The 16,353-nt window shown below is 48.3% G+C and overlaps 1 protein-coding gene across 1 annotated transcript in view; it reads left to right on the forward strand.

Annotated features, from left to right (window-relative positions):
* Window positions 1–428: 428 nt before the first annotated feature.
* The window catches only part of Tet (tet methylcytosine dioxygenase-like), a 70,912-nt gene continuing 54,987 nt past the window's right edge, over window positions 429–16,353 (forward strand). The window contains exon 1 of the mRNA XM_011500556.1: window positions 429–1,541. Within this exon, the coding sequence (XP_011498858.1) occupies window positions 429–1,541 (1,113 nt within the window). The remainder of the gene's footprint in view (window positions 1,542–16,353) is intronic.

Genomic DNA, 16,353 nt, shown 5'->3' on the forward strand with positions numbered 1-16,353 from the left:
CTTTTTCTTTTTAAAGAGGATTTTAAGCGCGTAGAGGTGATTAGACAGCCAGAGAAAGTATATAGACCATAAACCAAAGAATATAACCATTTTTCCAAAAATGCCTAATAAAGCGAGCTCGTAGTGAGGAGACGCAAGAGGATGGGAGAGAGAGAGTGAAAGGAGGAGCAACGCATCTACTTCAGTCCGTAGCCTAAACCTGTCAAGTACAAAAAGCCAGCTCTGTGGTGCACGAGTGAGGCTCAAAAGCCTAGCGAGTGAAAATCGATCACGGATCCCGGCGGCGCGACATGCCGCGGAAATTGGTGCCCGCGGGTCGCAGCTAAGGGGCCGCGGGCCCGCGCCTTCCCGCCTCCCAGCCCCAGCCAGGGCCTAAGCCTGCGAGCGGCCGCGGCGGCCTCGCGGCGCGCCGGGATGGGGCGCGAGAGATGAGTAGCGAGGTCACGAAGGAGGTCCTCGCCTCCGAGAGGGTAATCAGCCCTCCGGCGGCGGTCGCGACCTCACCGGGCTCGGTGGCCCCCGGCGAGCACGGCCGCCACCTGCCGCCCTTCAGTAGCTTCTCTGCCGACGGCAGCATGGATGCCTCCGCCACCCTGGGCAGCCTCCAAGCCCACGAGCTCTCCATCGGCGCGAGCCTGAACGCCTGGGACTACTACGAGGGCCTCACCGGGCGACTAATCGACGCCCGGGGCGAGGTCGTCCTCGCTAGCCAGTACAGGCCCTGGGAGTCGAAGCACGGAGTCGGTGGCCCCGAGGGCCTGCCGAGCTTCGCCTCGCAATTCGCGGGCCCTGGCGAGCCCCAGGAGCCCCAGCTGACGACCCTCACGCCGCTCTCGCCGGCCTCGATATCGCACTCGCCGCCCGTCAGTCTGCCTAGCTTTCACACACTGGGTGCGCCCCTGCCGGCCCCGCAGCCCCATCGGGCTGGCCCCGCAGTCGGCTACCCACTCGTCCCGGCCCCGGTACAGGCTCGTGAGCTCCCCGGCCTCCAGCAGCAGCTCATCGATGAGCGCCACATTCAGCTACTGGGGGCGAGCCCCGTCCAAGCCTTTGCCGCACCCCAACCCCATCCGGGACACCCGCATCACGCGGTCCTCGCGGTGGTCAAGCCCGAATATCCCCAGTTGCACCACGCCAATTTCCAGAATCCGATGTCCACGGTGCTGGACTCGTCGCCGACGTCGCGCGCGGTCGGCGTCGATGGACGCAAGAAGGAGCGCAGAAAAATGCGCGCCGGCTCTATGGAGTCCGAAGACGGGGTCCAGCAGGGCCCCGGGGCCGTCAGTACCGAGAGCTCCGGGCAGGTCGCCGCTGTCTCCTCCACGGCCAATAGGGGCGCCCATCACATGGGTGGCGGTATGGGCGACGGCGAGGGCGATGGTCCTCTTGGGGACAAGCCCGCGAAGAAAAAGAGGAAGCGCTGCGGCGAGTGCATCGGTTGCCAGAGGAAGGACAACTGCGGCGACTGCGCGCCCTGCAGGAACGACAAAAGCCACCAAATCTGCAAGATGCGACGATGCGAGAAGCTCACCGAGAAAAAGGTCAGTTCGTTCATTCTCCTATCTTTTCTTTCTCTTCATTTATCTTTAACTTAGCTCCGTGCAGTGCCAGTCCCCAGCCCCTCGCCTCACCTCTCCCTCATTGCACCAATCTCACGTGACCTTAAGCGTAAGACAATTTTTTGGATTTTTTAATTTGGAGAGGATTGTTGAGTCAGGCTTAACGGGAATTTCGTTAGACCCTTAAGCCAAGTGCATCGGCTCGTTAGATCAATGGACATTTAGCATAAAATTTCCCGACGCCTAAGATAAACGAGCCAATAAACGCTCCGAATTAGGTTGGTGAATTTTTAAAAAATGACCTCATAAACCTCATGATAATTACGTTGTAAGAGCTTCGACAATGTCGATCGGCAATTTGAGTTTAAGGTAGCATTCTATTTATTGTTCTGATGCCGAGCTTTCAACTACTGTTATTATTATTATTATTATTATTATTATTATTATAAGTGTGCTCGGTGTGAGAGAGAAATATGATTCATCCTGACATTTAATGCATCCAATTGGTTTGATTATGATACGGTGAGATTAGCATCGAGTCTTTGCATACGAAACATTGAAATGTATGATACGCGTTATTTTACATTTGGACGGTGTATGTTTGTATATCAGCGTAATCGATATCTCGAATACGATATAATGCATTTACAGGGCAGTACTTTGTACGATGCGTGTTAAGTATAGGTAGCAAAAAGAAATGGAAATAAAAAGAGAGAAGAAAAAAACATGAAAACACGAAAATGCTCTTCGTTGGGGTTAGACGCGACGACTGTCGTAATATTCTCCGTATTTTTCCGTTTAGCATATTTAACGAAGTCCTGTGGATTAAGGCGAGTGGGGATGAATAGATCTCAGAAATGGCTAAGGGATGCTTCTATTTTTATGTTAAATAGTGCTATTAATGTTATTTTAAACAAAATTTTCTATACGAATTGTCCCTATTGAGTAAAGTATCATTTATTCGAGCTGCTTTCGATATATTTAAAATCTCAATGTCCTGGCGATTCCTTAGCAAATTCCCAAAATGAAAAGTAAAAGTGCATTCTTCTGTGTACATTAGTACAACAAACGTCGATTTACTTTTGACTCGTGTCATTCACCGATAATCCAACACTTGTGATTACATCCCCCCTTTACTCTTTCTCTCTATCTTATCCATACTAATAGAATTATGTTGAAAACTTTCGACTTTCAATGAAATATTAAATATGAAATGTATATAAACGAGAGAGTGAAATACATTTAAAAATATATAAGACGTTTATGTTTTAATATAACTGTATATACCATGACAACGTAATATTTATGTTCGTGAGCCTCGTCATGAATATCGAGCTGGGATTACTGGATTTTAAATTGCTCGATTGCCATCGTTGCATTCGAACTCCAAGTTCAATGTTCGAAAGTACAAGGAGGCCGGTATTTGGCTTTTTGGAGCGAATATGTTCCTCTGATCGTGGGCCGACCCGAAGTCGCTTCTAAAATTGGGCATAACAAGAAGTGGCACGCGCTTGGGACTTGTTCCGGGGTCAGTTGACTAAATTTTCCCCGACGATATCTGGGAAAACGTAAGAGGTCGTTTAATAGATATCGTCACACGCGCGCCGCTCACACGAGCCATCCACAAAAGACTCGTTCACACACATACGCACTCGCTCTCTCACTCACTCACTCTCTCTCTCTCTCTCTCTCTCTCTCTCTCAATCTCTCTCTCTCTCTCTCTTTATCTCTCTTTATCCCTCACTCTCGCTCACTCCATCTATTTATCTCTATCTCTATCTCGCTGTCACGCTCTCGCTTTATCTATGCCACATGGGGTTGTACGCTCGCGTAAAGAGTGCAGTCGCAGCCTATATATAGCTTGAACTTGGCCCCGATGTCGGGATGCGCTGGGAGGGCGTCCCGGAGGGAAACAGAGAAAATCCGGCGTGGAGGAGGAAGGAGCGGTGACGTGGAAAGGGTGACCCTACAAACGGTGACGTGCACCGGCGCCTCCGTTGCTTCTCCCTTATCGTGCTTTTTTCGACGGGACAACGTGTTCACGCCTGCTACTGCTTCATCTTATTCTCGTGCATTATCAACATCGTCCTCGCCGTCATCGTCATAATCATTATCATCATCATAATCATCGTCGTCGTCGTTATCATCATAATTAAAATAATCATCATTATCATCAGCATTATATTCTTCTTCATCATCATCTTCTTCTTCTGCTTCGTCTTGTTCTTCCGCCTCTTTTGCTTTTTTCAACTGCAGATAAACAAAAGTTCACTGCTCTCGTCGAAGGCTTCTGCGATAATGCGCCTTGGGCCATTGCATCATACACACACACACACACACACACACACATACACAGAGAGAGAGAGAGAGAGAGAGAGAGAGAGAGGGAGTTTCGTTTGTAAATCTTACCTTTCTCTCGTTCTGCCGATCTGTTCCTTCGGCCCTTCTTTTTCTCGTTTGACTTTAAAGTCATTTACATTTTTGTCAATCCCGATGTCGGGCTTCTTTGGATTATCTTGACTGACGCCAACTTTCAGAATGTGTTTCTGTGTGAGCGCGCGCGTGTTCGACAAACGCTTATTTACGAACAAAGCTCAAATATTGTATTTGAGACGGGATGAATAATTTATTTATTATTGACGCGTTCGCTCGTGCTAATTATAGATGGGTAACGTTGTATTAGTGTATGAATTAAGGAGCAAAAAATTGCGCCCTATCTTAGTAATTTGCCCGATAATAGCCGAAGAGAATTGTTTGTTATTGATAACTCTTTCTTTTGCGTTATATCTTAGGATTTCAATTCATCAATCGTGAATTTTCAGATTACATAGAGTAGCTTGATTTTTCGAATTTTTCTCTGTAGAATGACTTGTTTATTTGTAAGAAAGAATACGGCTCTTATCGCGGATCTTAAAGTTACCGTATTTGCGCTCGTGACGTATTAGATGAAAAATAAAATATTTGTCACGATAGCGTAATGAACAATAATGTTCCTCCTCTTAAGCAGCGGCAATAATCTCAGTTTAATTAAGCTGTTAAATGCGGAAACCTATTCAGAATGATACAGATTTATAATATTCTAAATCTAAACTATCGATGCGCCTTATTTAAACAATAAACTCTTTTTATTTCGTTCGATTTATCTGTTTTTATTTCGTCGCTAGCGAGGCATCTCCGCGAGTACGTTGAACCGTTGGATTAAAAGAGCGGAGGCACAATAAAAGAATGTCTTGGCGTGTAAAATGGCGGAAAGAAATTTTCGTGGCTCGAGAAGAGTCATTAAAAGTCTTTACTCGGTTTGACAGAGGGCAGAGACGCAGCAGTAGGAAGACTACGCAGGAAGACTGTTAAAGAGAGAAAGAATGAGAGGCAGGCGAGCAGCACCGCTCCTGGCGGACAGTTAGAAGGGCTCAATTATTGATCGAAACCTGCCTCTTGCTGTAGCCGACATTATAGGCACACGTACGCGTTCTCGTGGTTGCAGCTTGCTTCTCTCTCTCTCTCTCTCTCTCTTACTCTCACTCGCACTCGTACCGATCCATCCGCTCGCCACGTTCCCATACACGGACCCATGCACACGCTCTCCTTCGCTCTTTTACACTTTCTCTCTCTCGCCCCCCTCCCCCCTCTCTCTATTAACTTAGGACAAGTTCAAGGCGCCATTCGCGGGTCATAATAATTGCCTATCGAACTCCCTCCTGCATTGTCTTGGTCTTTCGAAGCTCCTCTTTACCTCCTCACCTCCTCACCTCCTCGCCTCCTGGCCTCCTCGTCTCCTCGCCTCCTCCTCAACTGGCGCCTCAGCAGCGTTCACTTACCATAATTACGCAAATAGCCAACGTTACTCACACCCCCGATGCTCGCGCTTTAGCGAAATTAATAATAGACCTCTTAATAATAGTAAACAAAGAAAAAGACAACCCCGGATGTCTACGGATGTAGTAGTCGACGGCTTAATCCCGGGATGCGGAAAGTATGCAAAGCAGCTCCTGGTTGGCCGGGTTAGTGGGCACGAGGCCATCGCGGCTCCCGATGAAATTGAGAGGACGGCTTTGGGAGCTCAGGGCCCGAGATTTTTGCGAACAAACAAATCAATTATATACGCCGGCTGTAACGCCTCGATGATTTGACCTATGAGTCACCCGACCCGTGACTTACGGCCAAACGTGCGGATCGCGTATGAAGTTTTTCGTGACGGGTCCGCCGCTCCTATCGGCTGAAAACAAAAAGGGAAAAAGGAAGGGAAAGAAAAAAGTAATAGCCATTTTCGATTCTAGGCACGGGAGGTCGTTTTTGTAATCCGCACGGCCCGCTGACTTGCACGTCCTGTGTGACTGTGCATCATGCAACATTGTTTTTTAATTAGAGCCAACACTTTCTTCCAATCCCTCGAACGGCATCGCGGATTTTTTCACGCTCCTTTCCTCCCCGCATTTCCTTCGCTTTTACTTTTTAATTCAAAACAAACATGCCGGAGTCGAGCAGATGTTCGGACGCGCGCAAATACGTTGTTGCATCAAGAATAAATAGACGTTAAATTAAATTGGTTAGAAAGGAGGCGAGCGACGTACGAGAAACGAAACGTCACCTCGCATTACCAATAATCAATAGCACAATGGCACTTTTCAAACAGAAGGGCCGGCACTACCAGCTGCCTGTAAAGTAAACCTTACTCCAGTCTCTTTTAATTTTGGGCACATAAGTCGAGCAGGCATTTTATTCGCACAACAAATTATCATCAGACGTTAAGCTCTCGTGCATTGTAATGGCATTCCGCGGAATGTATCGGCTCGATCCCTCGCGAAAGCGAAAGTTTAAATTGCAGCGCGAGCATAATTTGGCTCCATCGAGCATTCGGACGGACGAGCAGAGGGAGCCGCCGAGAAGAGAAGAGAAGAATTTGTGTGTGTGTGTGTGTGTGTGTGTGCGCGCGCGCGCGCGCGCATGTGTGCGTTTGTGTGTTTGCGAGAAAGAGGAAGAACGAGCGAGAAATACAAGGGATAGATTGGGGGGGGGGAGAAAGTGCCTCGGCTGAGAAAGACGGGTAATAATAGATTGCCCGTAGTCGAAGAAGGTGCATGGGCCAGACTATCGCAACAAGTCACCCCCCGCACTTAACACCCTTTTTATCCCGGAAAAGATTGTTGGCCTTCCGCTTTACAAATATACGAGGCGCCGGCTTACCCCTGGTGGCTGTCGCGTGCACCTGGTTCGCTGGTTTGCTTGGTGAGGTACACCCACCCCCTGGGACGATTTTATCGGCTCGAACGTTTTCTCGCTTTCAGGGGATATTCATCGTAAATTAATCCTTGAGGCTGGATCAACGTACACGTTGGGCTTGGCCTGGTGACCGACTACTTCTCCGGTTTTTACGTTTACTCGCTGTTTTTTGACCCGAGTCTTCGAGGAGGCTGAGGTAGGCTGCACTCGACATAGTCGGTGAGCCGTTGATTCTAACACGTGTACTCCGCGAATCTTTCCTTCCACCTATCCAATCCTTCATAAAGCAACTGCCCGAGCAGGAGGTGCCAATGTCGGGTACAGTACGAAGGATTTACAACTGTATCGGGGAAAGTGCGAAAAGCCGATTGTCGCGGTTTGTGCGAAACACACCGAGAGTGGAGTGTCAAGCACACCCCAAAACACACGTTCGACCAGCCGTTTCGCATTCACCGCCCTACCAACCACAATCTCCTCCTCGTTGTCCTCCCCCCCCCCCCAACAAACGCCACCCACGCTCCAAGTACTTCCGTCTGCACACGCATACGGCCACCCTCTGTGCGGGTCAGTTTGTGTGCGTGCGTGTGTGCCAGCTCTAGACTACAATTTCCCTCTTGGTACGGGTCGTGTCGCCACGTCGTGCATCATCGACCGGTGTATTTGCGCAGGGCCAAGACTCGGAAAAGCAGTAAGTCCCGTCTTCCGGGGCCCTGATGTAGGTCATGACTTGTTCGAATGGGAATTCGAATAGCGCCTACGATAATGAGCAAGTACGAGGCAAACAAAGAACAAAGCTTGCGCAGCTTTTGGAGATTCGGAGCTGGATAGTTCGTGCAATTTGTACGATCGCAGCCCAGTCATGTTCGATGTGCCAAGTCGAGAGGGAGAAAAAAATTGCGGCCGGTGATATCGCGGAGAGGAGCGGCGAATAGCCAGCGAAAATAAGATAAACCGCGACGGGCTGCAAGTGCACGAACGTCAGAAGCTCGACTGAACTTTTAATTTCTCCTCGTATGACCATGTCCGCCGCAGAGTTGGTTGGCCTGTCTTGAGATAACCCTGAAGAACTCGGGCCGTATCGTGACCGCTTATCTGGGTCGTTATCGCGCGCTCTTGATACCAATTTTCTTTAAATTGCACCGAGGCTCTTCTCTCCCCCCCCCCTCACTCCCCTCATTTTTTGAAATTTTTTCTGTTTTGTTTTATTTTTCAGCGTTTTTCCATCTATTTTTTTTCCAATTCTTCGTTTTTTGTCTATCTTTGTCTTTCGTTCGACGAGACGACGACGAGCGAGACACGACGACAAGAGCTAGCCGACAGGCTTCACTTACGGCTGCGCGCGCAGGACTTACGGACGTCGCGGACACTCGCATCCGCGGTAATCGTATACTCGCGAGTCGAGTCTCGCGCCCGCCCGGATCCTCTTTCTCACCCCACTTTCATTGGCTTCCTCGCTCGTTTCGATTTATCGAGAAACCGAAGCCCCCGAAAGCCCTTTAAAACACGACGATCATAGGGAGGTGCGGGTATTCCCTTTCACGCCCCGTGCTCTCTCGATAATTAACGCGCATCAGAATTTTTACCGAGGGTGGCGCGCGATTTAGGAGCTATCTTGACGGGACTAATAAAAAATCACTCTCGGGGAGCGAAAACGAAAAGTGCTCACGAATCGGGAATAGGGACGTTCTTCTTACGCAATAACATAAGATAGGGCCGAAAAATTCTTCCGGCGGTATTTTTATCTGTGTGCGCTGGTTGCGTAGAGCACGGCGTCGACTCTCGGGAAAGCAAACTGAAGCCAAGCGTGAAATGTGCTTTTAGCGTCGTTAGACTCGCCGCAGTCGGCCGACTTATTGGATGCCGGATAAATCGACGGGAAATTGAAAGGATAATGTGTGATTTCGTTACGGCGTCGCATGAAATGCCATGCTTCGAATGAATTTCGATTTAGCACTAGTTAGACAAGTTCGTGAGGTCGGATATTAATGTGCAGTGCCGTTACGCGAGAAAATTCGAATCACGGCTGTATCTTTTCATTCGAAACAATGATCGAACATTTTTATAGGGGGCTATATAGGTCTTAGGATAAATTAAATATTTCCCTCATCGCTTCACCGAATATCTCGGTAAATTTTTATTCGGTTTCAAATAAATTAATAAATGAATGGAGAATTTGGCAACGTGCGTTAGGGGCAAATTGTAACATTTAGTTTGGTATTGCTTTAGGGCCGGTTTAAGAGATCATATTGGTGAGTTTTCAATGCATAACCGTTAAATGTTCTCTGCAACCCCCCCCCCCCCCCCCCCCCCCCCCCAACCATTCCAAGCTACTCGGCAATGAATTTATTGTGAGAAAGTTATTAACGTTCAATCTGGTATGTCGCACAATCGACAAATATTTGTGCAACATAACCCGCGTTTTTGACCGGTCCCGCTCGCACGGCCCAAACGTTTTCGAATTATTGTTAATTAAAAGAACCTCAATTATCGTTGTGTCTGTCAAGAATAATTGTTAAGACGGGCGCCATTCGATTATCACGATAAGCAATGAGCAAAGTTTTATAACTTTATTCAAAGGGTATACAGGGCAAACATCATCCTGTCGATTTGGCTGTCGTCATTGTAAATCGAATAAAACACACAAAAGATGATATAAAGATGATTGTTATGTTGATAACGATGACGATGATCATGATGATGGCGAGTAAGATGAAGAAAAAGATATTTTTCCTCTATTACGACGAGCTAAACATCAGGCCATTTAGAAATAGGATTGCTTACGTTAATGCGCGTTGAGAGCTGAATGTGGATTTATAATTAAGCGGAATAATTATTTACTTGGTTGTACTAGTTTATTTTACACAATTTTTCAAAGGTTATTTAAATTCCCAAGCTTAAAATAGCATCTCTGTTTATTTTAACGAACCACATGTGAATAAACTTGTACGTGTTTTATTATAGAAATGTTTGTAAATTGCTAGGGAAAGTAAATGTAATAATTCCTAGCCAACCAACGTATCATCAGATACTCACGCAACGGCAATTGTTTAGCAAGTATTCATAATTGGCCCATACCGCATTTCCAGTAATGCGATAAATTTGAATGAGGAGGTCTTGCGAAAGGAAGAGGCAGCCCACATATCCCCTGCACATTTATATTAAGACAAGACAATTCAAGCAGATTTTGGAATAATCTTGGGAAGCTGTAAGCATTAAAAACCTCAACAGTTAGTTTTCGAATTTCTAGCACATGTGAGAGGCCGAGCGCGTGGCCTAATGGACGAGTGCTAAGTTACGTCAAGCCACGAGTCTCTAAGATTATAACGCCGCCTTTGGCTCAATATCCAGTGCCAATGTCAAATAAAAATCATCGCTCGTCGCATAGGCTTGTAAGAACATTGTGCGAGTTGCCCGGCTTTAAAGTCGAAGGTTTTACCGTTGCTTTCAGGCAACGTACCAAGTGTTGTTGTATAAAGACTCATTGTACTATTCCAAAAATACGTAACTGCAGGCAAAAAGTTATTAAAAGCTCGTATAACGTTCTTTAGAATTTTAGAATCATATTTCTCGATGCGTATCGTGCGTTGTAATAGCCGCTTTAATGTTCGAAAAGGGAAGCAGAAAAAAAAATAGAGAGAGAGAGAGAGAGAGAGAGAGAGAGAGAAGATCGCACAAGCCCCGCGTGCGCGTGGGTAGTAGGGAGCGCTAGTATAGACATGCGCGCCCACATGTTTATTATGTTAAAATAAACGATAGTCAGAAAATTCTGGTTTAAGGATTGTCCGTATGCTCCATTCATCTGGCTGCCGGACAATAGCTTATTACAGAGAGCAGTGAAAGGTTATGAAAGCAATACCTTTTTCGGCGATCGCCAGCAGAAAATACGGGGGAAAATTAATGACACACTCGGGGCAGATGCAGCACAATGAGCCTTGCGCATAAGCAGCGACTCGTCATATAATTCGAGCAATCGGAGCTTAGGCGCTGCAACGGAGCCCGTACGTCAGGATTACTCAACCCCTTGAAAATCCACGCGGATTGGCGCGCCAATCCGCGGCAAAAGGATCTCGGTAAATAATGTTTCACGGCATTTTTTGTTCCTGGCTGCAACTGCGCCTGCGGCTCGCACACTAAAGCGCGCACAATTCGCAGACAGATGGAGAATTACCATATGTATGCCGCGGACGAGATCTCATTCCAGATTTTCGAGTCCCGGCGAGCGAAACGTGAGAACGTCGCTCTCCCGTCGTAATTCGATTCGCCGTTCGATTTTCCCTGGTATTAGGCATCCGTCTCTCAGGGGCGTTAATCAAGTCCACCCGTCGATAAATCAAGTGGCTCTCCTTAGATAGAGAGCAGCGCGCGCGAGAGAGAGAGAGAGAGAGAGAGAGAGAGAGAGAGAGATAGAGATCGAGTGAGATATAGTGAGAGAGATCGAGAGAGCGAGAGTCGTGGAAGTAGCCGCGGAAGCGTAGTCTTCAACCAAATTATCACCTGCTCTGGGCTTTTGTTGTTTGTTTTGCGTCTCCCTTGCCCCTTTATCGAAGGAAACGGCGAGCGTGAACTCGTCTGGTGGGAGGGGGGGCGACACGTCGCCGCTCTAGATGGGCGCTCGTAAGCCAACGAGGGAGATAGTAAACATGACCCGGTGATAAAAGCACGGCACGGGGAATTGGCACTCGAGCGGCCAAACAATGTGCGCGCGCGCGCGAGCCACGCCGTGCACTTTGAGCTTTTATCCAGTCGGCGAATGACGCTGAGTCACTTAATGCTCTATTGCCGGCGGCTTCGACGGCCTCGCGATATGTCGAATTGTCGCGATTTATCTGCTTGTGCGCTCTTTGATGTTTCATTCATGAATTACGAGGCACTGCTAACTAACCTCATACAACGCCGGCGCCGGACTCGCCACATTTTAAAAATAACTTCCAAATGAAAATTAATGGTACTTGGGCTATGATATATCGGGCGTGTGATAGCGGCCGGCGATTGCGTCGCGCATTAACCGAAAACTTTTCGTCTCTTTTCGTGAAACCATGTATCACGAAGTTAAAAAGAATTATTGTGGACGCGTACGTACCAACCCCCGTACCCCTCTACCACCACCCCGTCCCTCTCAACATCGCCCCTTCGCTCTTTACACAATATGTACGGCTAGGCGCACGCGCACGCGCTTATCCACGATAAATTACGGCAAACGAAACTCTTGCAGAGTGAATTGCGATTAAGAATCGATAGATGATAACCATCCTGGACTCTGGTTGGCTAACGAACTTAGGGCACAGGCTACGCGGCTTGCGCTCTTAAATCTTTCATATGTGCGTGATGTGTGCAGTATTATCTAATGTACTTTGAGACGAATCGGCTTGGGGACGGTGAAACTATTACTAAATACGGACGGATGAGGGACTGAAATCTCGTGGCTACGGCTTTATTTTGGCAAGAGGCGCGAATAGGGAGAATTCTTCGATTAAACCAAATGTCTAACGACTTTCTCCAGCATTTAGATGTAAGTCGCGCATGGAGTTGGCACCAGCGCGAGCTATTGCCGTCCCATGACTGCTAAATAAACATTCGCTTAATAATTTTCTATTTGTCTTTTATACGCTATTGTCTCGATGCTGACTTCCTGGCAATATTAAAATTACGTTAATTATTTTTTCATTATTGTGACGCTTGTCGAAAGTTCGCACAATCGATTATAGTTTCACGTATATTATGCATTTATTTATTTATTTATTTATTTAAAGTTTGTGCTTGTCCAGACAATTATTTCCAAGTTCGTGGGTACGCGGGCGTGAATATAATAACTACTACTCATTTAACAAATACGGGAGCATAATGGCGTCTAAATTCATTGAAAAGAAAATAAAGAGCGGGGCAAGCGGTGCTTGGACCATCTTCGAGATCCTCGGATCGCCAATGATTCGACCCGAGCTGAGAATTTCCAGAGCTCCTTTCCTGTCCACGGTTCGAGCGAACTTCTGGAAAGAAAATAGAACGCCGGGCGAAGGGAGCCGGCAAATTTTTGAAGAGACGCCGGGGAGCAGCGAGCGAGCAAGCGAGAAAGAGAGAGGGAGAGAGAAAGAGAGAGAGAGAGAGAGAGAGAGAGAGAAAGAGAACGAAAGCGCGCGTGGCGCGTGCTCGAGTTACGCAGTCGGGGGCGGTAGGAGCGCGTTCTCAGTCGATATATCGATCCCCGCCCCCACCGAGGCCGCTTCCTGCCACAGGCACAGGATTCGCTCGGTCTCTCTCTCCCGCAGGATGAGTCACGCAGCCTCCCCGAGCGCCATCGCCCATCGGGCGCACGCACACGCACACGCGTACGAATTCACTCTCGCTCTCGGCACGCCATTGGCGCACGTGTTGAGCCGCGCGCGAGTCTCCTCGTGCACCCGATCGACCCGACCGTCGTTTCCTTCGCTTGCGTAGGTGCCACCTCTCGCATCCTCCTCTCCTTCTTTTCTCGCTCGCACCTACCTCCTCGCTTTTTTGCCCACCACGAGCGCCGCTACCGCCGCCGCTGCCGCTACTTCGCCACTGCCACCACCACCACCTACACCACCTACACCATCTACGCCACCGTCATCGCTGTCGGCACCCCTCGCGCTATCCCCCGGCAATATTCGGCCCGTGTTTGCGCCAGAACGAAGATTCTAAAGGCCGCTTTACATTATTCAACTATTCGGCGCGTATGACGGGACGCACCGTGACAAGAAAGAGACGAAATTTGCGCCTTTGACGCCCCTTTCTGACACCCGCAAAAATATACATTCGTTACGTGGCATTGAATTTTATCACTGGCCGCACTGGCGCTACGCGGCCTTTTTCCCTCCCGCGATAAACCCTAGCCCGACCAACCTACCTCACGATTAACGCACTGTTGCTGTCAAATCCAAAGCAGCATATCCTTGGATTCTGAAACCCTTGAAACTTCATTGCTCCCAACATCCGCTAACGAAATTAAGTACCAAACGCTCCATGACCTACGGGCATCCCTCAGCGTCAGGCCGAGGAGACCCGATCGCGTATCTGGCCTCAACTCATGAACGGGGGCCGTCGAATCCTTCCCCTTACTATGATAAGCGATCGCAACTCTCTCGCATTTTTAAAAAGCGCAACGAAGATCCGTCGAGTCGAGGGCTTTCTTGCCATCAGCGCACCGTTGCGTGTGGCGTCGTTGTACCTCGCGACGCCACATCGCCTGTGAATATCGCCTCATCGGACGCAACAGCGCCGACTTTTAGCAGTACTTAACGACAAGGTTAAACGCTTCCTTCCAGGACACATGTACGAGTATAATTACTGGGCGTATAATAAATGGGAAGGCACTGCGTGTTACGCGCGCGTATGGCGGTCGCGAATTTTTCCGCGGTGAAAAGAATGAGAAGCGCAGGATGGGTGCGTGACAGAGGCGTAGGAAGGTTGCGTTTTACACGTCTGGGCCCTGATAAATTTCTTTGTTATTATTTTATATCAAAACCGCAGATCGGTCGCTAAGTAAGGAGGCCCCATGGCTGTGGTTTTTACGTGCCAGCGCCGAAAGAAAGCACGATACTTTGTTTGCCAACATTGACAATTTCGTTTTCTCCTCGAAAGCCACGAACAACTGCGCTAACAATACAGTTTCGTTCTTCGTCTTCTTCGTCTTGTACTTCTCTCTTCCTTTTTCACTTCCCTTTGCCAAGCGCGAGTGAACTTGCGCCTTTAATTCCATTACCTATGCTCATATTTCTGCTCGTCAGGCCAATTGTTTCAGGGCGGACTCTCATCGGCTGTTTCTCTCTTTTTTATTTGTCTTTTTCTCTTCGTCATTCGCCGCTCATTGAAATCGTTCATTAAAAATAATTGGACTCGTGCGATCGGTTCGCAATCGAAGAAGCTCCAAAGTTTTTCTTTTTTTCTTTTTTTTTTTTTTAACGATTAGCAAAGAAGGAATAATTATTCTTTATTAGGTATTAGGTCTTGTGGTGCAACTTTATTTTGAGCAAAAGTTGTTAGCGAATGATCGCCGATATCGGTTAAAAAGGAAATAATTGTGTGAAATAAGTTTGACAGCCCTCATATTCACAAGGCTTTTTATCCTTAGAGTTTCCTAGTATGAGGACGGCTGGTTCGATTGCCTCTTTATCATGTATCGGCTTATAAATGACAAATTACGAACGTCCGCGAAACTCGACAAAACCAAAATGATAATCGAGCGTTGTTATCATAAAGTCCACCCGAGCGTTGGCGAATGAGGCTTTCGACGCTTAGCTACTTAACGATTTTAGCGTAAAGGTATAAAGATTCTGCTAGCGCAGAAGAAGTCTCGCGGCAAATGGTTTTCTGGAATTGCAAATGAAAGTGTTTGGCCGGGATAGTGGAGGCTTAAAGCCGCGGTGCCACGAAATTGTGGTTTCGAGTCGACGGAGCCGAACGGTGAAGTCGCGCGTGACGTCGTAGCTTGCGGTATCATCCTCGAGCGGGCGGACGAATGTATTTGTACCGCAGCCGCGGGCCTTACTACCCCTTCTTCCGCAAGGACTAATGAGCGGTGGATGGGGTGGAGAAGGGGACGGGATGTGCGGAGGCGGTATGATAACGCAATCGAGCTAGATTCGGCGTATCGAGTTCGAAGCGCAGCTGAGCATTGCTCGCATGCGTAACGTTAGTACGGCCGAGTTACCCTGACTCACAACGAGACACCGGCTCCGAATAATTGCAGGACTTTGGCCGTAAGTTAGTTGTTTGGGTTGGCAGGACGTGGGTTATTCGAGCACGGTCGCGTTTTGCCGCGCTACTCAATGATGAGGCACCGGAGGCTCGTGAGCGACGCGCGCGCCAAGAGCAATAACTTCTCTCGGCCTCGATTCTCATAATTCCCCGGGGCGGGAGGAGCATAGGGTCCCGTGAGTTGTGAAAAATCGGTTCACCCGGGAGAGGAAACAATACTTCATAAGGTGTCGAAGAAGAATCGATTTCGTACGGGCATATAGAAACGTGACCCTCTGCTCGGTGACATAAAGTCCGAAAGCCTGCGGATCGTCACAAAGGGAGTCGCATTGAAAGTGGCGAGGAAGTGAGGTCGCGCCACAGGAATCTTCGGACTTTTTAAAAAGATCCGTTCTGGAAATCCATACGGTCGTAGGAAGACCGCGACCGGTAGCCAGGTCAACTTTTTCCATCCTCCCCCTCCCCCCCCCCTCCCTCGGTCTATCACCCTTGCGCACGCATACGCGCTCACATCGCGTATACGTACAAACGTTTACGAGTGCGCGCTCACTGTCACTCACTCACTCTCTCTCCATCTCTCTCTCTCTCTCTCTCTCTCTCTCTCTAGCTCGATCACGCATACGCACACGGCACGTAGAGAGTCCTTTCTCCTTACTTCGTACGCCTTTGCTTTCATAGCGCGCTAGTGCGGGCTTCATAAAGAAAATAATTATTGCATTTTCATGACGATTATGAGGCTCCGTACGACGCTCGCAATAAAAAGCCACAGAGATAGCGAGAGAGATAGTGAGATAGTGATATAGTGCGTGTGCCTGCGCGTGCGTGTGAGTGAGTGAGTGAACGTAAAGGGGTAGAGGGA

This window comes from Ceratosolen solmsi, unplaced genomic scaffold, assembly GCF_000503995.2.
Source record: "Ceratosolen solmsi marchali unplaced genomic scaffold, CerSol_1.0 scaffold56, whole genome shotgun sequence".
NCBI lineage: Eukaryota > Metazoa > Arthropoda > Insecta > Hymenoptera > Agaonidae > Ceratosolen > Ceratosolen solmsi.